The sequence below is a fragment of the Triticum aestivum genome, chromosome 3D (assembly GCF_018294505.1).
Source record: "Triticum aestivum cultivar Chinese Spring chromosome 3D, IWGSC CS RefSeq v2.1, whole genome shotgun sequence".
In the NCBI taxonomy this organism is placed as follows: Eukaryota; Viridiplantae; Streptophyta; class Magnoliopsida; order Poales; family Poaceae; genus Triticum; species Triticum aestivum.
The window spans coordinates 545,956,380-545,979,663 of record NC_057802.1 but is presented as its reverse complement, the minus strand read 5'-3'; the positions used below and the strand labels follow the sequence as shown (position 1 = coordinate 545,979,663).

The 23,284-nt window shown below is 47.5% G+C and overlaps 3 protein-coding genes across 3 annotated transcripts; 1 reads left to right on the top strand and 2 right to left on the bottom strand.

The window, feature by feature from the left end:
• The first annotated feature begins 2,097 nt into the window (after positions 1-2,097).
• LOC123080360 (probable protein S-acyltransferase 7) lies at positions 2,098-5,495 on the top strand. Its single transcript, XM_044503266.1, has 5 exons — positions 2,098-2,389; positions 2,986-3,168; positions 3,829-4,125; positions 4,448-4,681; positions 4,774-5,495. Exons 1-5 carry the CDS (start codon positions 2,315-2,317, stop codon positions 5,203-5,205), a joined length of 1,221 nt encoding a protein of 406 aa, XP_044359201.1. The 5' UTR covers positions 2,098-2,314; the 3' UTR covers positions 5,206-5,495.
• An 11,295-nt stretch (positions 5,496-16,790) lies between these two features.
• On the bottom strand, positions 16,791-20,774 carry LOC123080358 (disease resistance protein Pik-2-like). Its single transcript, XM_044503264.1, has one exon. The coding sequence runs from the start codon at positions 20,217-20,219 to the stop codon at positions 17,148-17,150; it is 3,072 nt and encodes a 1,023-aa protein (XP_044359199.1). The 5' UTR covers positions 20,220-20,774; the 3' UTR covers positions 16,791-17,147.
• LOC123080359 (disease resistance protein Pik-2-like) lies at positions 20,502-21,209 on the bottom strand. The gene has a single exon (XM_044503265.1). The coding sequence runs from the start codon at positions 21,180-21,182 to the stop codon at positions 20,502-20,504; it is 681 nt and encodes a 226-aa protein (XP_044359200.1). The 5' UTR covers positions 21,183-21,209.
• Between the last annotated feature and the right edge of the window lie 2,075 nt (positions 21,210-23,284).

The window sequence follows — 23,284 nt, the reverse complement described above, 5'->3', positions numbered from 1 at the left end:
TAGCGGTTAGTCGACTCTAATAGCATCGCATCATTGCGTCGAGAGTGGAGTCTCAGCATGCTTACCTTACCTAATTTGAGCATTGTTGGTTTCCCGGTGTGGAGAAGAAGAAATTTCATCAGTGTGCAAGTCGGCAAGAGGTCTCCCGTCTGCTGACTCCGCATTGTACGTATAACTTCAAACGACACTCGTACGTCGTACAGGTACCGTATACATCGTTCAACTACTGCTACATGGATGGAAGGCGCAGGCGTGCGTGCATAGCCGGCACGTAGTGGTGGTGCGCCCGTGCGCCCGAACGGAACCACGTACGGCGGCGACGCGAATGATTGGCGCCACGGCGGGGCGTCGTCGACAACGCTTTCGGGAAAAAGCGGGTTGAAAGAGAATGTGCAACGCAGCCGCAGGGGTCCAAGGAGGGACGCTTTCCCACTTTTCAGGCTGTTCTTGCATTCCACCCCCTACGCTTTCCCACATTTCTTTTTTCAAGTAGAAGTAGAAATAAAGAAGAGAGGATCCCCGCCGACCGATCTCGTCGCCTTCCGATCTCTTCCATCCATCTTTTGCTTTTGCTTTCTCGTATGCAGACGCGGCATGTGCTTCCTCGTTGGTCTTGCTGTGGAAGCAAACCCGCCTTGGTTTTTTCTACTTCCAGCGATGCTAGCTCGGCAGTCAGTGCTGACTTTCGGACCCGGCTTCACTCATCGTGCGTGACTGCAAATTGAAGTGCGTGACTGCAATGAACTAGACCGTACGTTTCTTGAGGCGGTAGTACTACTACTCACTTAGCATTTCTACCCTTCTTTCTTTTGTGAGCATTGATGGAAAATTCTAGGAAAACCCTAGCACTCATCCGACTGATTACCGTGCGTGCCTAGACCGCCTCTGCATAGTCTAGGTTTGCAACGTGAGCTTTGTTGCAACCCTTTCGAGTGCAACACGAGCCTTGTTGTAGAGTGGCCGGTACGAGCAGTGGCATAGCCAGGTTGGAGACAAGCCCCGGGCAAACATCATTGCTATAGTAGTGAACAATATCAAACCATGATCTTGTAGCTACAGTCAACAAAGGAGCGGGCCGGCACGCCCCATGCCACGACCCTAGTAGCTTGGGGCCTGGCTACGCCTCTGGGTACGAGGGAGGGCGGTTGCGGCTGGATACCGCATCTGCGACGACGACACATGTCCTTGACGACGGTGCACAGAGTGGGGTTCCGTGTTACGCTTGATCCGTGTCGGATCAAGCATATCCTGCACAATATGGTGTGCCATGATGTTGCAGAGGGTTGGATTAGAGGAAGGATGGGTTCTCGATGATGGGCGGTAGGTATTCTTGCTCAACTTTGACGAGGATGGGATAGTGGAAGTGTTTTTTGTGTGTGTTTGCAACATGACGTCCACCTGCTAGACGAACTGATGTGACACAGATCGGCGAACGCAACATGTCCTGTCTTGCAAACAACAAGCACGACCTGGTCTATGTTGCACACAAACGGGTCGCAGTGCAGATTCAACAGCTCTGGAGGTGACTGATTTTCTCCCCACGTCGGCCGTTGGATGCGTAGCGCTGTCCAAAAAATTATACCATCCTTTTGATCCGCATTGTACTAAATCAATGACAATTAATATGGACCGGAGGGGTAGTACTAAATGACAATTAATATGTATCGAAGAGATCAGTACAATTTTTAACCAGCATTCCTATTCTTTTTTCTCAACTCCTTACAACCATACATGTTTCAGTTATATCTGACAATCCACAAGACATGCACCATGTCTTTTCCTTCTCTTTTCCAGCTCAAGGGGTTTATTTGAGTTACCATATGGTGCCACATTTCAGTTGTACTAACCCCACTCAAGCAACTTTTAGCAACACAGATCACAGCACACCAACGTCCATTAAACAAAACAAAACACATGGAGACTAGAAAGGGGAGAAGCTACTCAATCATATTCAAATGAGCTACTCAGCTCTAATCTAATGACTACGGGGTGTATAAACGTAAAATCTTGAGACTACAGGGGCTTCGTTGTAAAACAAAAAAGGCACAGACCCGGTTATTACTACGCGTCCCCAGCTAGCGAGCCCCCTTCCATCTGCTTCGCTCTCTCCCTCTCTCTCTCTTTTGGTGTGTCAGGTGTCTCTCTCTGGGCTCCCGGCATCGGCGGCGGGCGGGCATTGGGAGGGAGCTCACGGCCCCGGCGGCGGGCGGCGGAGTGGACGGGCGCGGGAGCAAGGGAGGGAGCTCTCCGGCGGCCATGCCGCGATCCGGGGCGTGATCCCGCCGGGGATTGCTGGCCCGGGAGCGCCGCGGCGATGAACGGGCCGAGCGCCGGCGCTGGCTCCGGCGGCGAGGGGCCGCTGGTGTACCAGGCCTGGAAAGGGAACAATGTGAGCCAGCCGCCTCCCCTCTCCTCTACCCCCCCTTCCATGTTTCTCTCCCCCATTTTATTGGGCGCGCGCGCGGATCTGTGCGTTCTCGAGGTGGTCGCTAGATTGGCCTGCGGAAATGCATGCTAGGGTTCTTCCGTTGAGCTCCGCGTAGATGGTTGCTCGTTTTTTTCCCTTGTGTTTTACTAGTACGATTTTGTGCATTGTGTGCTGGTGGAGTGTGGGTTCTGGGACATGTATGCGGTGTCCTTGTTCTTGTTCGCGAGAAGGGCAGTAAACGCCAGTGGATAGTTTTGATTCGGTGCTAGTTAATGTGGTAAGGAAAGGAGTTTTAGCTGAGACTTAATGCTTCCAGTAATGAATGTATTAATGATCCTTCCACTTGACGATGCTAAAACGATGATGCTAAATTGTAGAAGTATATTTCGCTTCACTTGTTTCTTTGTCGGACGAATTATGCATAGAGACAGTGTCATTGGTGCCTACATTGGTTTGGGACGAAGTTTGTTTTTATGGGATCTTCAGACTGTTTTTGTGCAGGTAAGCAGTGGAAAAATGCTTGACTGCGACTGATATGATGTACTGTCTATCTGCAGGTATTTTTCCTCCAGGGGAGGTTTATATTTGGACCTGACGCAAGATCCTTGTTTGTCACCATGTTCCTCATTATCGCTCCAGTAACGGTCTTCTGTGTGTTCGTTGCGAAAGAATTGATGAATAGCTTCTCTTATGGCTTGGGGTTACCGGTGATGGTTGTGGCAGTTGTATTCACGGCATATGTGAGTACCATTTGTACCCCTTTCGGATCACCTTCTTCCTTGATTTTCAGATATGTCTTGCACTCAGTACATGCTATTGTTTGGGGATAGTCGGTGGGACCTTCATTAGTTACAAGCTGCTTTTCAAGTTCAGATAATGTACATGCTGTGTATCCTTTTTTTATGAAAGAGAGGCCTCCAATTTCCATTAAAAGAACCAATATGGTTCGATTACAAGGCTGTGAATCTATTCTGGGTTTTATGTGATTACATGTCCAATCAATAGGAAGTCAGAAACATATGAGTTGAAGTACAGATTGTACTACGATTAGTATGTGCCTTTATTTTAAAATTGTTCCAGATAATATAGATCTGAACTATGATATTTGCTAACTGAACTGTAATACCTTCCTTGATCATGCATGACATGTTTATCGACCAATTGATCCTGATTGTATAAATGCATTTGAGTTTGTGGATATCAAGAAGGGGGCCATAGCTTTTTGTACTCTTGAACTTACTGGCTAGTAGCACTAGCATATTTTGATGCTGCTATCCCCTCACATCTTGCGAACTGGATATAAATACAATGTTGTTGTCTTTGTTTGTGATTTTTAATGTATGTATCCATAGTACTCTTCACTTAGTGCTTTGACACTTCTGTCATCTGTCACTTTGCAGGATTTGAGTCTTCTATTTCTCACTTCTGGGAGGGATCCAGGAATCATACCTCGAAATGCACATCCTCCAGAACCTGAAGGTTTTGAAGGCAATGCTGAAGTTGGAGCTAACCAGACTCCACCATTGCGTTTGCCCCGAGTGAAGGATGTCGTTGTGAATGGAATCACTGTGAAGACAAAGTACTGTGACACCTGTATGCTGTACCGGCCTCCTCGATGCTCCCATTGCTCTATCTGCAACAACTGTGTCGAGCGATTTGACCATCACTGCCCATGGGTTGGGCAGTGCATAGGACTTGTAAGTTCATTAACCGAATACATATACCTATAAATAGCATGTCCTACTTTCTTTTTTGCATTGTCTTGTGCATGACGTGATCATATTTTGGTTGTTGAGAATTTATCTAAGAGGTCTAAACTCTTTGCTATGCAATATTTCATCTCTTGTTGTACTGTACACTTGTTAATTTGATTCACTTGCGTATGCTGACAGAATAGGATACTAGCATTTCATATTGTGGTGTATAGACTCGCCTCCTGTTTCAACATGCCCAGTTCTGTTTGATTGATAGATCCTGAAATAATTTAAAGTGCTTACAAGGTTGCATATGATTGTGCAGCGGAATTACAGGTTCTTCTATATGTTTGTCTTCTCAACGACTCTTCTCTGCCTCTATGTCTTTGGATTCTCCTGGGTGTACATTATTAAGATCAGAGATGCGGAGCAGATAACAATATGGAAGGCAATGGCAAAGACCCCTGCGTCTATCGCTCTGGTTGTCTATACATTTATCGCGGTTTGGTTTGTTGGTGGCCTCTCAGTGTTTCACTTGTATCTCATGAGCACTAACCAGGTAAATGATGTTCCCTGAAATGGTATATTCCCAGTCTCGCATTGCGATCTGTTCTGTCAGTTGCTAACCATTGTTGCCTTTTACATCTGTAGACAACATATGAGAACTTCAGGTATCGCTATGACCAACGGGCCAACCCATACAACAGAGGGGTCGTGGAGAACATCAAGGAGATCTTCTTCACGCCGATCCCTGCTTCCAGAAACAACTTCGGCGCCAGAGTTCCACAGGAGCAGGGCCTGAGGCCTCGCTCGACGAACGGTTTCATGAGCCCAAACATGGGGAGAGCTGTGGGCGACATCGAGATGGGCAGAAAGCCAGTGGCATGGGACGAGCCAAGGATGGCAGCCGAGATAGGCGATCTGGGAGGTCTGGGCAACTTGCTGGAGGACAAGGATGGCAGGTTCCGCAATGCATCACCTGATCTAAGCCGCGACGCCCTCGTGGTCGGAGGCTTAGATGAGCAAGGCTCCTCGGTGATGAACCCACCACGGACGAGCTGGGGAGTCGAAGCGGGCAGGTGATGGTAACTGGCAAATGTGGCCATGTAAGCAGCTATAGTGGAGGACTAAGGGGTGTATGTTAGTGCCAGCTTGTTCCTACTTTGGTGTCCGGTTGAGACTTGGGGTCGCTGATGTTGTTATTAGGCCTATGACCTGTTGTTGTTTTGCTTTGCACTTCATGTATCAGTGATTTTTAAGCAGATTGTTGGTGTGTGAGGTCTCCAGTTTAGTGGAATCCTGATTGTGTCTGTATATAGTTTGGAGTGGTGAACCCGAAAATGGATTGGTTTGCTTTGCCTTCCTTTGTTGAAGATTGTGAAACGGCATTGTACCTTTCAATTTGAGCTGCCACCCCAAAGCTTGAATTTCTCCCTCTCCTTTTTAATGGCCAGATGTTTGATTTTGCTGTAGCTGCAGTGCAAATTTACATTTTAATGGCCAGACGTTGATGGAGCTACCTTATTCCTTGTAGGAAACTTCACCATCTTGTTCTTCCTCCGTTCCCAAATATAAGTCTTTTTAATGGCCAGTATTTCTCATGAAATGACAGTGTGCTACACTACTACTCCCTCCGTTCACTTTTGCAAGACGTTTTACACATTTAAGACAACACCTAAAACGGTTCACTTTCAGCTGTCTAAGACGTCGTACAAGTACAAAATTGAACAAAGGGAGTACTAGAAACATGCTCGCCCTGCTTTATATTTGGCCGAACAAAGGTACATGGTGTTAAGGAAATCCTCAAAAGCTGATCAAACACAGAAAACACACTCCGCAAAAAGCGCGTGCACTACTAGACGCTGCTACAGTGTTGCCGAGGAGAAGCATAGGAGATTCGTTGCTACACTGATAACCACCCACACTCATCGACGACATACCGAGAAGGTAACACTGCCATGCGCCATCACCATTGTGTCCATCAAAGCAGACACAAGTTTTCACCCACACTGTCGAAGGGGAGGAAGAGGACCAAAGTGTTGGAAATATGAGTAATTTATCGAATGATTTTATTAACATAAATACTAGATAAAGCATGACTGGTATGGCAATGATAAAATAAGTCATGCGATTTATATAAGAGAAGGTAAACAACATCTTCATATATGAACTGTAACTAAACACATCTAGAGCAGACAGTATAGCAAGTTGCATATGAAACAGAGTCTAACATATGTAGGGCAAACACTAGAACAAGGAACTGTAGCAGGACCTCTAATAGATAGAGGAAGAACACGTACGGGACAGCAGCAGTAGAAGCGCTGGACTTGGGGTCGGTGTCCTCGCCAGCCATGTCGTCGAGGAGGTTGTCGACGTCGGGGAAGAAGTCGTCATCGGGGAAGTAGTCGTCGGAGTCCGGGGCGTCCGTGACGAAGAAGTCAGTAGTCGCGCGAAGCGCTCCCCAAAAACCTTATCACCCTTCTCCCGTACAAGACTCAAAAGGTGCGGTTTCGGAGGCCTACTGTCCCGACCTGCGGTGCACGCCGCAAGCCGGGATGGGAAAGATCGTAGCAGCAACTCAGTGCTCAGGAACTTTGTGGCGAGAGGAAGAGGATCTTCTGGTGTGTCTCTCTGGAGAGGAGCGACCTCTCTTATATAGGCACGGGAGAAGGACGCGAACAGGCTGCAACGGGAGGTGAAGCAACGGAGGGAGACAAAGCGAACATGCATCACTCATATTCAGTCTCCACTACAGCAAAACGTTTCAGCTACCGTGTGACCGTTCGTATACCCGTAGTGCGTGGCAAAAATTTAGACATCGGCTCGGCTCATTCCTGCAACCCGCGGCGCATCGTGACAAGGCGAGGCGAGGCGGGCGGCGGAGGAGGAGCGCGCGTGGATGTCCCTCTTGTTCTCATGCTCATACAAGTGGGGAAAGAACCTCCCTTATAAAGAGGTCCAACTACCTCTAAACTAGCAATGTGGGACTAAACTTTAGTTTCACCTCTTGCCTTGCACAAATGGGCTGCGTGGGCCTCTAGGATTTATTAGGAATTTCTGAAACTGCTATTGGGCTAGGCCCAAAATAGACAAAATTCCAGCAATCCCCCACCAGATCCCAGAGGCACACAAAATTTGCCTTTGGTTCCAAAACACTGTTTTATATACTGGTACTGCAGTGGAGACTGTTAAGTTGAACTTCCACCTAGAACTCTATGCTACACTAGTAAGCAACTTGAACAGTGGACTGGGCCTTGAACTGTAAGTTTTCTGCGAATCTAGCTTCACATAAAGCCTTTGACCGATACGTGGCTACCGTGGGTCTTCCCCGCGGGTGGAGCTTATGCGTCATACTCCGAGACCTTTCATGAGTTTACTAGAGAGAACCCTACTCTCATAGATTGCGACGTTTGACAATCAGACTCATATAGGTGTGTTCTTCAAAAGATGTTCTGCAGGACAACATCTCTGCTTAAATGAGCCACTTAGAACACATTAAGATATACATCAACCTGCCATGCAGATTAGGAGAGTATTGCATCTTCATGGAGTGGTATTGTTAATAGTAAGGATACTCTCCTCTCAGTTGACCAACAGCTTGTCTTCCACATCTAATTCACGGGATCTCCGATCACAAAGAATAGGTTACCACTGTGAACAACTCATATTGTGGGTCTCATACCCATCTCCCTCGATGCATTATCTATCACATTACGTGATAGACCCTTAGTAAAAGGATCTGCCAGATTTTTAGACGTTTGGATATAATCCAATGCAATAACTCCGGAGTTTCTCATTTTCCTGACAGACTTTAACCTTCTCTGAACGTGTCTTGATGACTTCATGTTATCCTTTGAGCTGCTCACTTTCGTGATCACAGTTTGATTGTCGCAGTTCATAAGGATACCCGGTACAGGTTTCTCAACAACCGGCAAGTCATTCAAGAGCCGGCGAAGCCAATCTGCTTCGACCGTAGCTGTATCTAGTGCTGTGAGTTCTGCTTCCATTGTTGACCTCGTTAAGATGGTCTGCTTGCAAGACTTCCAAGAAACAGCGCCACCTCCATGAGTGAATACATATCCGCTCGTGGCCTTTATCTCATCAGCATCTGAGATCCAGTTTGAGTCACTATACCCTTCAAGCACCTTTGGGTGCCCGGTGTAGTGAATTCCATAATTCGCAGTGCCTTTCAAATAACGCAAAACTCTCTCTAGAGCTTTCCAATGCACATCTCCTGGTTTTGAGACAAACCGACTCAGTTTGCTAACAGCAAAAGAGATGTCAGGTCTTGTAGCACTGGCTAAGTACATAAGCGAGCCAATAATCTGAGAATATTTCAATTGATCTCTAGCAATTCTTCGATTCTTTCGAAGTAACACACTCGCATCATATGGTGTTGGAGAGGGCTTGCAGTCACTATAGCCAAAGCGACTCAAGATCTTTTCCACATAGTGAGATTGAAGCAATGTAATCCCACCATCATCGTCTCTCAACAACTTGATGTTCAGAATGACATCAGCCACTCCTAAATCCTTCATCTCAAAACAGCGAGATAGGAAATCCTTGACCTCCTTAATAACATTCAGATTTGTTCCGAAAATCAGTATGTCATCAACATACAAGCAAAGGATAACTCCCTCGCCCCCACCATGGCGATAGTACACACATTTGTCAGCTTCGTTTACAACAAAGCCTGCAGCTGTTAAAGTTCTTTCAAACTTCTCATGCCACTGTTTGGGTGCTTGCTTGAGTCCATACAAAGACTTCAGCAACTTGCACACTTTTCCTTCCTGACCATCTAGTACAAACCCATCTGGTTGTTCCATATAAATTTCCTCGTCCAACTCTCCATTTAGGAAAGCAGTCTTAACATCCATTTGATGAACGAGAAGACCATGTGAGGCAGCTAGTGAAAGTAGAACTCGAATAGTGGTCAGTCGAGCCACAGGTGAGTAAGTATCAAAGAAGTCTTCACCTTCCTTTTGGGTATAACCCTTAGCCACGAGCCGAGCCTTGTACTTTTCAATAGTACCATCAGGCCTAAGCTTCTTCTTGAATACCCATTTGCATCCTATAGGTTTGCACCCATAAGGACGATCAGTTATCTCCCAAGTTTCATTCGCCAAGATGGAATCCATCTCGCTACGAACCGCTTCCTTCCAGTAGTCAGCATCTTCAGATGCATAGGCCTCTGAAATAGAACTGGGAGTGTCATCTATGAGATACACAAGAAAATCATCACCAAAGGACTTTGCAGTCCTCTGTCTCTTGCTCCTAGTAGGAACTTCATTGTTCTCCTCCACAGGATTTTCAAAGTGTTCCATCGAAATGGCAGGTTCAGTAATTGTAACTGGTTCCTGATTCGATGAACTAGGCATCTCCTGATTAGATGAGGTAGCCATATCCTTCATGGGAAAGATATCTTCAAAGAAAGTCGCATCATTCGACTCCATGATCGTACCGACATGCATGTCAGGTACCTCAGATTTTACAACCAAGAATCTATAACCAATGCTATGAAAAGCATATCCCAGGAAAACACAATCCACAGTTTTTGGTCCAAGCTTCGCTTCTTTGGAATTGGCACATTGACTTTCGCCAAACAACCCCAGGTTCGTAGATAAGAGAGTTTTAACCTTTTCTTCTCCCATTCCTCGAATGGAGTTATCTCTTTGTTCTTTGTGGGAACTCGGTTTAGGACATGACATGCAGTCAATATCGCCTCCCCCCACCATGCCTTGGAGAGACCCGATGTGTCTAACATGGCGTTAACCAAATCAGTTAGAGTACGGTTCTTTCTTTCGGCCACCCCATTTGACTGAGGTGAATAGGGAGGCGTCCTCTCATGGATTATACCATGTTCCGCACAAAAAGCATCAAATTCATTGGAAAAATACTCTCCACCACGGTCGGACCTAAGCCTCTTGATTTTCGATCAAGTTGGTTTTCCACTTCAGCTTTATAGATCTTGAAAAAGTTCAAAGCCTCATCCTTAGATTTCAGAAGATACACACGGCAGTATCTAGTGGAGTCGTCAATTAACGTCATGAAATATTTCTTTCCACCTTTTGTCAAAACACCATTCATTTCACATAGATCTGAATGTATGAGTTCTAGTGGTGCAAGATTTCTCGTTTCCGCAGTCACATGAGACTTACGAGGTTGCTTAGCTTGCACACACACTTGACACTTAGATCCCTTGACAGTGGTGAAACTAGGGATTAAGTTCAACTTCGCTAGTCGCGACATGCAACCAAAGTTAACATGACAAAGACGTGAATGCCACACATTTGATTCACTATTGTTGCAAATATGATTAACAACTTTATTGCAAACGTCTGATAAGGATAAACGAAACAGGCCTCCTGACTCATAGCCTTTACCAACAAAGGTTCCATACTTGGATATTACAAATTTATTCGACTCAAAGACAAGCTTGTAGCCATCTCTACACAGAAGAGATCCGCTAACAAGATTTTTATTGACGGAGGGGACATAATGCACGTTCTTCAGCCGCACGATCTTCCCCGAAGTAAACTTCAGATCGACCGTGCCAACACCACGAACAGAAGCACTTGAACCGTTGCCCATCAGCACGGTTGAAGTCCCTGCGGTCTGATAAGACGAAAACATGGAAATATCACCGCATACATGCACATTAGCACCCGTGTCAATCAACCAATCAGGAGAATGACATACTGAAAGAATAGTGGGAAATATACCATACCCAGCATCCTTCATGTCAGTGTCTCCAATGACAACATTAGCGGTCTTGCCGCCTTTCCCAGGATGACGCTTGTCATAGCGATTAGGGCAACTAGGAGCCCAATGATCAGGATCCCCACACACATGACAAACACCTTTCTTCTTGTCATTCTTCTTCTTGAAGTTCGTGTGTTGCACAGCCTTGTTCTTCCCATCAAACTTTGCTTTACCATCAAACTTGCCCTTGTTCTTGAACTTGTGGGGCTGGAAGTTCTTCTTCTGTACCAGATTGGCACTAGATCCTCCCTCAATACCTCGAGCACGTGTGTCCTTTGCTCTCGCCTTTTCTTCCACATCAAGAGTGCCAATGAGATCCGGGACGGAAAACTCCTGTCTCTTATGCTTCAGTAAGGTAGCAAAGTTCCTCCACGAAGGAGGAAGCTTAGTGATGATACCTCCGGCAACAAACTTGTCCGGTAGCATACAACTGAAGTGCTCAAGTTCTCTAGCAAATGACTGTATCTCATGAGCTTGCTCAACCACGGAGCGCTCTTCAGTCATCCTGTAATCATAGAATTGTTCCATGATGTACAGCTCAGTGCCAACATCCGAGACCCCAAACTTGGCCTCGAGTGCATCCCACATATCTTTTCCATTATCAATTGACGCATAAGCATCAACTATGTTCTCACCAAGAACACTCAAGAGAGCAGCCTTAAACAGAGTATCCATTTTCTGAAAAGCTTGTGCCTGTTGAGCATCAAGCTCTCCTTCAGGTTTGCCAAGAGTGGCCTCATAGCAACTCATGGTTTGAAACCATAAGGCTGCTCTCACGCGCCACCTCTTATAGTGGATACCCTCAAACATAGGAGGTCTCATGAAAGCAACAAAACCACTCGGGGTAAATTGCCTATAATAAGGTTTTTGGATTGTTGGAAATATGAGCAATTTACCGAATGATTTTATTAACAGAAATACTAGATAAAGCATGACTAGTATAGCAGTGATAAAATAAGTCATGCGATTTGACAAAGAGAAGGTAAACAACATCTTCATATATGAACTGTAACTAAACACATCTAGAGCAGACAATATAGCAAGTTGCATATATGAAACATAGTCTAACATATGTAGGGCAAACACTAGAACAAGGAACTGTAGCAGGACCTCTAATAGATAGAGGAAGAACACGTACGGGACAGCAGCAGCAGAAGCGCTGGACTTGGGGTCAGTGTCCTCGCCAGCCATGTCGTCGAGGAGGTTGTCGACGTCGGGGAAGAAGTCGTCGTCGGGGAAGTAGTCGTCGGAGTCCGGGGCGTCGGTGACGAAGAAGTCAGTAGTCGTGCGAAGCGCTCCCCAAAAACCTTATCACCCTTCTCCCGTACAGGACTCAAAAGGTGCGGTTTCGGAGGCCTACTGTCCCGACCTGCGGTGCATGCCGCAAGCCGGGATGAGAAAGATCGTAGCAGCAGCTCAGTGCTCAGGAACTTTGTGGCGAGAGGAAGAGGATCTTCTGGTGTGTCTATCTGGAGAGGAGCGACCTCTCTTATATAGGCACAGGAGAAGGACGTGAACAGGCTGCGACGGGAGGTGAAGCAACGGAGGGAGACGAAGCGAACAGGTAGCACGCGAAGAGGTGCGCCGTTCGTATTCAGTCACTACAGCAAAACGTTTCAGCTCTCGTGTGACCGTTCGTATACCCGTCGTGCGTGGCAAAAATTTAGACATCGGCTCGGCTCATTCCCGCAACCCGTGGCGCGTCGTGACGAGGCGAGCGGCGGAGGAGGAGCGCGCGTGGATGTCCCTCTTGTTCTCATGCTCATACAAGTGGGGAAAGAACCTCCCTTATAAAGAGGTCCAACTCCCTCTAAACTAGCAATGTGGGACTAAATTTTAGTTCCACCTCTTGCCTTGCACGAATGGGCTGCGTGGGCCTCTAGGATGTATTAGGAATTTCCAAAACTGCTATTGGGCTAGGCCCAAAATAGACAAAATTCCAGCACAAAGCAGCGCTCCAAAGGAAATGTGACACCCACAGGCATCACCACCACTGGCGTTGAGACGCAAAGCTTTCGCTCGACCCTTCCACCTTATGTGCCTATAGAACATGCCACAGACCCAGCCTGACAAGGGACCACTGCGATGGTCGGGAACTCCAGATCTAGATCAGAGCTAGGCGCCACCATGGGTGACAGCTTTGCCAGGACCACCAACAACCGTGAATCCCGCCGCCCACATGGCCGAAGCACGCTGAAGACCAGCTAACACGTTCCTCGCCAAAGAGCCAAGATGTGTAGGCCACCATCCAGGGTCGCCGCCCCAGCATCCTTGGCCCCGAGCCCACCCCACGCCAAACCTCCCGACCATCGCAAGAGAGGACGGAAAGACCACTCATTCCCGTCCCCACGCAGCACCACTAAAAAAAGTGAATTATTCATGAACCAATCTGTGTTTGGGTGGTTAGGAGGATAGTGATATCCCCAACCGACGAGGGTCCAAGTACTGTAGCTAGCATTATCCTGTATTTATTTCAGGATTTCTGCAATGCACGTTCAGTGGGAGGAGACATTCCCGTCGACTACGAGGCGCCTGTGGTGATTAGATGATATGACGGCTTAGTCTTTCGAAGGTGCTCATAGGGGTAGGGTGTGTGTTCATAGGGCGCGTGTACGTGTGTATATATGAATGCCTACGACTTTTTATTCCAGTTCCATTCTTACTGGTGCAGGAGTCCAAAGTGCATCTTCCAACTCCCTAACTGCGTCTTCCATGAAGTTCGGGAGACCCCTCACGTGCCGCTGCCCGTGAGACTCGCCTTTGTACACTTTGCGCACCGCTTCGACTAGACCCCGCTACTACCTCGTATCCAAATACCTGCGATCTAGCTCATTCTTTTTTAAGCCCTGCAAGCCTAATAGAACCTTGTTTCCTGGGCCAAGTCAGCCTATAAGTAAGTAGGGCTGAAGACAATTTGTTTGTTAGTTTTTCAATCTTCTTCCTTCTATGCTTAGAGTAAGTGGAAATGACCTCCTTGATCAGCAAGTAAGCGAGCGGTAGTTCAGTCTCCGACAAGTGAGGCCGAATAGCCCCAAGTGTCCTTTTCCTTCTAAACTAGCTGCTCTCGCTTGACTCTTCTAGTGAGCAAGCAAACTGGACGGGGAACAGGGTCGGATCAAAGTAAGGAATGGGAATAGCACTAACTCGTTGAAGGTAAGCCATAAACAGGGGTTGTCCTCTCCCTTACTTAAGTCCTAGTCCATCTTTTCGTGCCCCAAAGGGGAAGTTAAGCAATAATGAGGGAACTTGACCCACACCTGACGATCTTGAGGGTGCTTCGGATCGGGAGTAACCACTTTTGAAAGGGCAGAGGGGAAAAAAAGTAAAGTCTAAGCGACATATGGCACGAAAAGGAAATCCAATCGCCTACTAGTATTTATAATACTTCAGGAGCTAATGAAACTATTTTGGTAAAATTCAATTCTCTCAATTCCCCGGCAATCGCGCCAAAAACTCAAGTTCCTTTTGGATTGCCTTTTTGATAAATTATAACCGCATCATTGTCATCATAGCGGATTATTATACCGTCTTCGCATTTGAACTCTTTACAAGCTTGAATTACTTCGGATCTTTCTAGAGGCATTTGGGGCAATGCGTCTTTGATTATCCCGCTAAGTGGTGATTCAACATGGATTCTACATCTTGGAACCAGGCCAATTTGGAAGCGGCTTTGTGATAATGGAACCAACCAGCAAAAAGCATTAATGCTGCAAAAATCAATGCACCAATTGCAGTACAATAGAATTGTAATTCACTAGTTATTCCAGATGCTCGCCAAAGCTGAAAAAAACCAGAGGTTATTTGGATTCCTCGGAAACCCCCGCCTACATCACCATTCAATATTTCTTGCCCTACTATAGGCCAAACTACCTGAGCACTGGGTCCAATGTGAGTAGGATCACTTAGCCATGCTTCATAATTGAAAAAACGGGCGCCATGAAAGTACATGCCACTCAACCAAAGAAAGATAATGGAAAGTTGCCCGAAATGAGCACTAAATACTTTTCGAGAAATCTCCTCCAAATCACCAGTATGACTATCGAAATCGTGAGCATCAGCATGTAGGTTCCAGATCCAAGTAGTAGTATCAGGGCCCTTAGCTAGTGTTCTTGAGAAATGGCCGGGTCTGGCCCATTCCTCAAAAGATGTTTTTACAGGATCCCTATCCACAACAATTTTTACTTCTGGTTCCGGCGAACGAATAATCATTAAGTCCTCCTCTTTCCGGACAAGACATACAAAGAGACCCGCCAACTGTCTTTTTAGTGAATCTTTGAAAGATATATATTTTGAAAGATAGATTTTGAAAGATAGATATTGTGATTAGTTCTTTTCTTTACTATCTACCATCCTTCTATTTTTTTTGTTATTCACTGGAGCAATTATATATTGAAGTCAATCCGAGGCAAGTGTTCGGGTCTATTATGACATAAAGATTAGGTGCCTAACGGACATTGTTTATCTTGAAAAACAAATATTTCTCGACGTAAGAAAAAAATCCTTTTTATTTTTAATTTAAGAAACTAGTGTATTTTTTTGAGGGCATAAGCTCCTATCTATATCTACTTTCCTTGAGCATAATATAGGGTTTTTTATTTGATTCTAAATTCCAAGATAACTCATTAGAATTATTAATAAGATGGTCCTAATATATTAGCAATATTTAGATTGCCCCCTCTTTTTATTCACTTTATTCATTAGAATTTAAGTTGGGGCTACCCTGACTTTTTATTCCAGTTCTGGGCACCCCCATATAGAAAGAAGGGTCGAAGGTTTTGGGCCTGTAGCTTTCCCCGCCCCCCTCCCCCCCCCCCCCCCCCCCCCCTCGTCGAGTGGTGCTTGTTTGGGGGGTGTGCCACCAGAAAGCGGGCTTGAAGCTCTCGCCTTTCCCCACTTTAGAACACTAAGAACGTAATAAGCCTAGCCGGGACAAATGCACTCAGTGTTAGTCCGATCACCTCGGCTAAAATCATCTTCCCTTTATTAACGACCAAGGGTATCCATATCATGATATGTAGATACAAGAGGGCATAGGCTGTATTGTGTCTAAAAAAAGTGAATTATTCAAAAAAAAAGTGGTGGATTGTTTGGGTAGTAAAATTAAATTTCTCCAATAATTAAAGGAAAATGCACTTCCTTGTCTCATCCGTATCCCCGCCCGCAACCCCCCTCTCTCTTCCTCTGCCAGGGTCGGCGGCCGCACCCTCCCCGTGGCCTCCGACTCCCTTTGCCATTGCTGGTCCTCCCCCTCCTCTGTTGCGGCCTCGATCGACATCAGAAAGATCGCCCAGTACAACGAAGAGGAAGGACAAAGCCGTCGTCAGTGTCGTGTTTTGCGTCTCGTCGTCATTCAGATTCGAGGTGGGCGCACTACGCCTCCTCCATGGCTCCAACTCGTTCCGATCTGCTGATCCCAAAGAGGAATTAGAGCAGCAGTGATTACATTTTCTTTCTGAATTTCCTCCTCGATGCCTAATAGGCCGTGCTTCTGTCCCTGCAGGTCTCATGCTTCGATTTGATTTCTTACATGAGCAAGCGAAGAGTCGTGATTGCTGCATGTGTCTGCACAAATTTAAGTGGATTGGTAAATTCTGGAACTGCATTGGCTTCTCCACCAGCAAACAATTGGAGAAATTACGCAGATCAGGAGGTTGTCTGCCAACCAAATGTACGCCAACATACAGCTGAAAACAGTTTCAGTTCTTCCTGGGGCGCTAATGCTTAATCTGCATAACGTTCTGCTTCAAGTACATAGTCAGGCATCAGTGCAAGAGCTACTCAGCTGGTTTGAAACAATGGCCAACAGATGCCTACATTACAGGTAACCATATACACACAGCAGTTCATCTTTGAGTTGCAGAAACCCAATGAAAGCATACTGATATCACAATGTACATTAATAAGAAGTCAAATGTGTCCACAAACCTCACACTTTATTACATGAAACCGTACACGAATGCATACGATGTTCGATACATAGGAAAGCCACACAAATTCAAATACAAGCATAGATACAACCGTTTATGCTCAATCAGAGCCACTAGGGCACTTATGTAGAGCAAGTAAACAGAGATACTTTAGTTGTAATGCACACAGGACATAAACACGCAGCAGAAAGTAAACAGACAAGCAGAACAAATTGCAATCCACACTAGCACAAGATAGAATCAAAGGAGAGTCCCTTCCAGCGTCAAATCTGTTTCTTCCAGTAGAAAGAGAATGTTGCAGCAGCATCGTCGTCCTCTTCTTCATCTCCTTTTTGCCTAGTCTTGAGTTTCTGGTCCATTGAGTTTAAGACTAGGATTGTTTCTGTGGTTTTTAATGGCCCCCCTCACCTCATCAGGGACTTGGTCGCCGAGAATCTTGGAGTTGAACTCGAGCTCCTTCAACCTGGGAAGTTTCTCAATGCCGGAGAGCGATGTGGAAGATGACCAGACAATCTTCTCGAGCCTAGGAGCAGATCCGCTGGTGAAGACAATCTTGGTGATGGCCAAGCAGTCAACAACAAGGAGGTTGAGCCATAAGAACTCATCTTTTTTCAATGTAATCTCGTTCTGACTTCCACCAAAAGACTCGTCCAGGAGCACCAGAGAGCGTATATTTGGTTTCTTGGTGAGCAGTTGTAGAGCATCTTGCTCTAGCAATGTACCACAAAGAGTCAGCTTGGCTATCTGTTTGGCATTGTCAAATGATGATAACAAACTGCCACAGAAGCTGTTGTTCATCTCGAGCTCTTTAAATTTTGGAAGAAAGTCAACTCCAGAAATAGAACCTATGCCGGTGAAAGACAAAACCATCTTCTCGAGCTCTTTGGCTGCTCCATGCTCAAAAGTGATATTAGTCAAGGCCGAGCCCTCAACAAGAAGGTACTTGAGGCATCTGAATTCATCCTTCTTGAAGTTCAACATAGACTCGGTGCATGCAATGTGTTGGAGCCTTATGCACCGTAACTTGGGCAGCTTGGCAAGGACTTTCAGATCATCTTGGCTCAGCAGAGTGTGACATAGGGTTACCTTGGCAAGTTCGTTTTTATCACCTTTTATGAACAATGGAAGAAGACGCCCCTTCTGTGTGGTTCCCCTGATGCTTAGACTCTCAAGAATCTTGGGATGGTTTTCTAAGAGAGAGCCTATGCCATCTGGTAACTCTGCACTGTAAGGAGTACCCTCCCATTCCCATGGTGTGGCTATAGGAATAGCAGTGATTGACAGAGAACGGAGGCACTCATGTAGGTCACTGATCGTCTCAAGCAAATTCTTGAGGTGACTATCCTTATCATCGATGACCACTCCTAGCTTCCTCAGCTGCCGTAGCTTTCCAATATCTTTTAAATCTTGACTCTTCTGGGCCTTGACATTCGATAGTACCTCAATGTTTACCATTTTGTCAATCCTATGAGGAATCCTTCCACTAGAGCCAAAATTGCTTGAACAATCAATGTAACCAGCAAGCAGACGCTTCAGCTTCAATAGCAGGATATTTGCTGTTGCATGTGGAGGCACCATAGTTTCTCGGATGTCCAGTACCTCTAGCTCACGGAGGTTGTTGATTTCGCTGGGTAGCTGGGTAATATCTGTTCTCCTCAGGCTCAGATACTTGAGCAGTAACATCTTGCTGCAGATTTCCTTGAGGTACCGCTGATTCTTCCCACGAAAGCACCGACAACCTTCTAGATCTAGCACCTTGAGCAAGGATACATGAGATGATTTAGAGAGCCCCTGGAAGAATTTATCAATTGTATCAGAGCTACGGAGTTGGAGATCATTGAAAATGGAGAAGTGGCGAGCCAAGTGACGTGGCAGTCGTGTCTCCACAATGTGTTGTTTTCTGGCAATGGTGGTAATGAATCCATGAATTCGATCATCTACGACGCAGCTCTTTATATTTCCTGTGGCATCAATATCAGCAGGATAAACTAGGCAGCGGCCAACGAGTGCGTCAAAACATCGGTTGGCCTGACGCACAGAACTGGGCCAATCTTCCTTGGATGTCAGCCCTTCTGCAACCCAGCGTGCAATCAAGGTTGACCGCCTGATCTTTTGTCCGGGAGGGAAGATAGCTAGGTACAACAAGCATGACTTGTATTCTTTAGGCAGATCACCGTAAGAGAACTTGAACATCACCTTAGCGATGCTGTTGAATGATCTTGTTGGCAAAACCCGGAGAGTTTTGTGCAGCTTGAGTAACTCCTCATCGCTCCTCTTGGGGTTAGCATACAAAGCATGAGTGAAGATTTTCATGCTGAATTCATGTGGCTCACACTGCTGTAAGATATCATGAAAAATTTGGGGGTTGTAGCTGTCTTCATTCTTCTGCTGGCCTGTAAGCTCGTGCATTGTATCATGGTAGAGGCTAGCAAGAGAACAGTCTATAGGTTCCATCTGGGGATAGCAATATTCTCTGGCCAGCTGGATGTCCTTTGTGGCCGTGACGATCATCATATCGGCGCTGCATTTTAACAGGCTCAAAGCATTTCTGGTATCCTCATATGTGGAAACATCCATCAGCTCATCAACTTTGAGGATAAACAGGGGGCATTCACACTTATTCGGAAGACGATTCAAGTTATTTTTAATCTCGTCCACGAGCCCTTTGATCTTGAGCTGCTCTTTGAACTCATTCTTCATTTTGACCATCATCTGATCCATGAAACAGGCAAAAGTTTCAGAAGCAATTTCTGTTTCTATCCCTTCACTCCTGTCATATTTGCCTTGCTGCAGGTCCCGTAACATGTCTTCCTTCGCGTCGTGGAATAGTTTTTTGATTTGATCCCCACCCAATGTAGGCGTTGTGATCTTTGTAGCTTGCCTGCCCAAGGATCTGTCCTGAGCCTGCGGGGGCTTGCTGTTGCTCTTGGGGAACAGCTTCTGCAGGATGTGTGCATATTGTGCCTCATCGAGCTGAATCCATGCCATCTGCTGACTTTTGATTTCTCTGCCTCCTTCCTCCTCCTCCCTATGCATGGTTACTTTTCCTCCCCCCTCTTCCAGATGCTTGGCTACTCCTTCCTCCTCCATATGCTTGGCCGCGGCTTCTTCTCCTTCCACCCACATATGCTTGGCTGCTTCTTCCTCTTCAAACTTATTGTCCTTCTCCTTTGCTTCCATATGCTCTTTAAGCTTCTTGACGATGATGTTATTGTTGTCCCACGCTGGAAATCTATGCATGTCTTTGTTCTTCCCTTTTTGATCTTGTTGAGACGCTACCCGGAGCAGTAGGTGAAGTTGTACGTCGAGGTCCAACTGGTCAAAATCGACCTTGGGTAGTCCATTGCCCTTCTCTAGTTGACCTTGAATATCACTTCCGATTTTATCAAGCTTACCATAAACCTTCATCTCTTCGATATTCTTCTCGATTTTAAGAAGAGCAATAGCCCTCTTCTTTTCATTATAAATTTGCAATCTTCTTACGTAAACTTCCCAATGGTCCACTTCTGTGCCTTGCTCCTGGGGGTTGGCTTTGGCATGCTTGAGCTCGCGCAGAATGTAGAAGAGAACTTCCTTGGGCCTTAGCGGCGCATAATCCGGGTGCACTGCCGGGATGTCAACCACGACAATGGGATCGTAGCCGCGGGGCGACGACGGACCCCAAATTTCATGTATAAGGGTGAGGAGATCCTAATATGTGTATGGTGACGCCACGACTATGGACCGAGTTTCGCCGGCGTTTGCAGTAATTCCACATATCCACTCCCATAGCTTTGCCTTGACGTAGTCGTCCAGAGTGCGAGGCTGGATGAAGGCTCTTGGACCAGAATGGCCACCGGTCGCCATTGCCCTCATGAGTTGGCCGTCACTGTCTTCTTCGTCGTCCTCGGCCGCAGCAGCCCACGATGATGATGACGCCGATTGCCCCTCCCCTGACTTGGCCGGCACCTCCACGCCGTACCTCAACCGCCGCTTGCTGACGTCACGCGCTCGCTCCTTGAGCTTGCGCAGCTGGTCAGCCGCGCGGTGCTGCGCGGCCAGCTTGCGCAGGAACCAGGGTGCCCACCAGAGGTAGCCTTCGAGCCCGCCTCTGGCGCCGTGGATATCGGGGTTCCTCCTATAGAGGTAGAGGTCGATGCAGTTGTTGCAGTCCTGGGCAAGCAGCCGCACCTGGTTCATCCAGGTGCGCACCTGCTCATCGTGCTCGCCACCGGGGGGTGTCGACCTGGCCCGGTGCGCCAGGAAGCTTTTCATGCTCTCCATCTCATCCTTGATGAACTGCACGTCGTCCCGCACGCCACGCAGTAGCACCGTCTCGCTGTGGATGACGACCAGCAGCGATCTCACGGCACCCGCCGCGAGCTCGGCCATGGCTCCTCCCTCTCTTCCCGCCCGCCCACTGGTGGTTTGCTGTCGAACTGGTCACCCTCTCGCCGGGGGAGCGGGGCTAGCTGAGCTGGGTGATGGCGACAACGCACCGCATGGGATGCTCTCTCGTGCCACACAGAAATTTGATTATCGCACGGTGCCGTTACTCACGCTTGTGCACATGCTCTCACGCCGCCCACTGATTTAATTATCTCGACTTGACTTGACTAGCGCTATCGTCGAGGGCGTTCACACGCTGTGACAGTCATTACTCATTAACATTGGCTGGCAGCATCCACACCCACCACCGACGGTGGCATACTTATTACGTAGTTTAGACTCTTACTAGAAGAACAGGCGCGCGTTGCCGCGCCGGGTGGTTCGTTCATGAAAAGTTTCATTATCCATTACGTTTACATAATGTACATCTGGAAAATGAGTTATGTCCAAGAAAAATGAATAATAGTACTCAGTTTGGTTCGAATTGACTTTGTATCATCGCATCAATTCATGTTAGGTTTTGGATTTGAATCCTCGCCATGTAAGTTTCATTATCCATGCAGGCGGCTCGGAACTTTAATTGGCAAGCTCCGAGTACTAATACTATCTGATATCTTTGCTGCAGGATTATCATAACCTCCGTGCAGCCACCTTCAACTCCAAAGTCCAGGAGTTGGATCAACAGACCGTCGACTTGTCGGAGAGCCGGAGTAAGTCTTTTTCTTTCTCTGCGGGGGCGCGCTGGCGCACCCGCGGGCTGTAGTCCCCGAGATTCGGGCCGACTGCTGAGCAGTCGGGCCGGATCTTCCTAGCAACTGTTCTTCTTCTCTGTTGATATTTGATAACTTCTTTCTCCGCGGGGGCGCACTGGCGCACCCGCGGGCTGTAGTCCTCGAGATTCGGGCCGCTGCTGTGCAGTCGGGCCGGATCTTCCCAGCAACTATATCTCTCTTTGTTGATTGTTGATGTCATTTTCTTCTTCTGCTTTTGCAGAGGCCAACGCCGCCCTACAGCAGCAGCTGGGCGAAGCCAACACCGCGCTGCGTGCCAAGGAGGCGGACTGCAACAAACTGGCCGAGGAGCGTGACCGGCTGGTCACGCAACTGGCGGAGCAGGCGGAGCTTCTCAAGAAGACCCAGAAGGATGCGGAGGACAAGGAGGCCGGTCTCCTTGCTGAATTTGAGACCGAGCGCTCTGCCTGGACCGACAAGGAGGCAATGCTGACAGCCGGCTTCGGCGAGATTGAAGACATGGTCGACGGTAAGCTGCCTTCTTTACTCTTTCTTCAAGCCGCTGGCTTCTGATCAAGCCGACTTCTTGTTTCTGATCTGACTCTTTTGCTTTTTGTCCGAGCAGACTTCTTCCCAGGTCACTCTGGTGCTGCCAACCAGGCTATCGAGGCCGATCGCGAAGGACGGAGGGTAGAAGGCGAGCAGATCGCTGCCGACGCCCCCTGCACTCTTAGCGAGCAGCTTCTCAGCATCCAGGCTAGTCTTCGGCCGGCTCATCGGATGCTGCGCCGCCTTCAGCGTGTCGGCGCCCAGGCGATCGCCGCCCTGTGGCTAGACATGCCGGCTCCGCGCACACCCAGCCGGACTGCCGACTGGCTGGAGGTGGCGGCCGGCCTCCTTGAGGCGTGGAAGGGCTCCTCGGCCCGGGCCGGAGCACGCCGGGCCTTGGAGTTCGTCAAGGCGTGGTACCCTGGGCTAAATCTAGCTCAGTTGACCATGTTTCGACAGGAGGCCCAGGAGGAGCTGGTGGCGGTGGAGGGTGATCTTGTCAAGCGAGCGGCGGCGATCGCCGAGTACACCAACACCAGCATCTTCATCCCGGAGCTGGCCGAGAACGGCGCCGAGGCGCCACCAGAGTGGTTCGGGCTGAACCCGGAGGATGGCGAGGACTCAGCCAAAGTGATCGACTCTAGTGACGAGGGAGAAGACGAGGAGGACGAGGAAGGTGAAGAGGAGGCGCCAGAGATCAGAGCGGACGGCCAGCCTGTGACGCCCCCGATTTGACCGTACACTAATCATGCACGAAAATGTGTACGATCAAGATCAGGGACTCACGGGAAGATATCACAACACAACTCTAAAACATAAATAAGT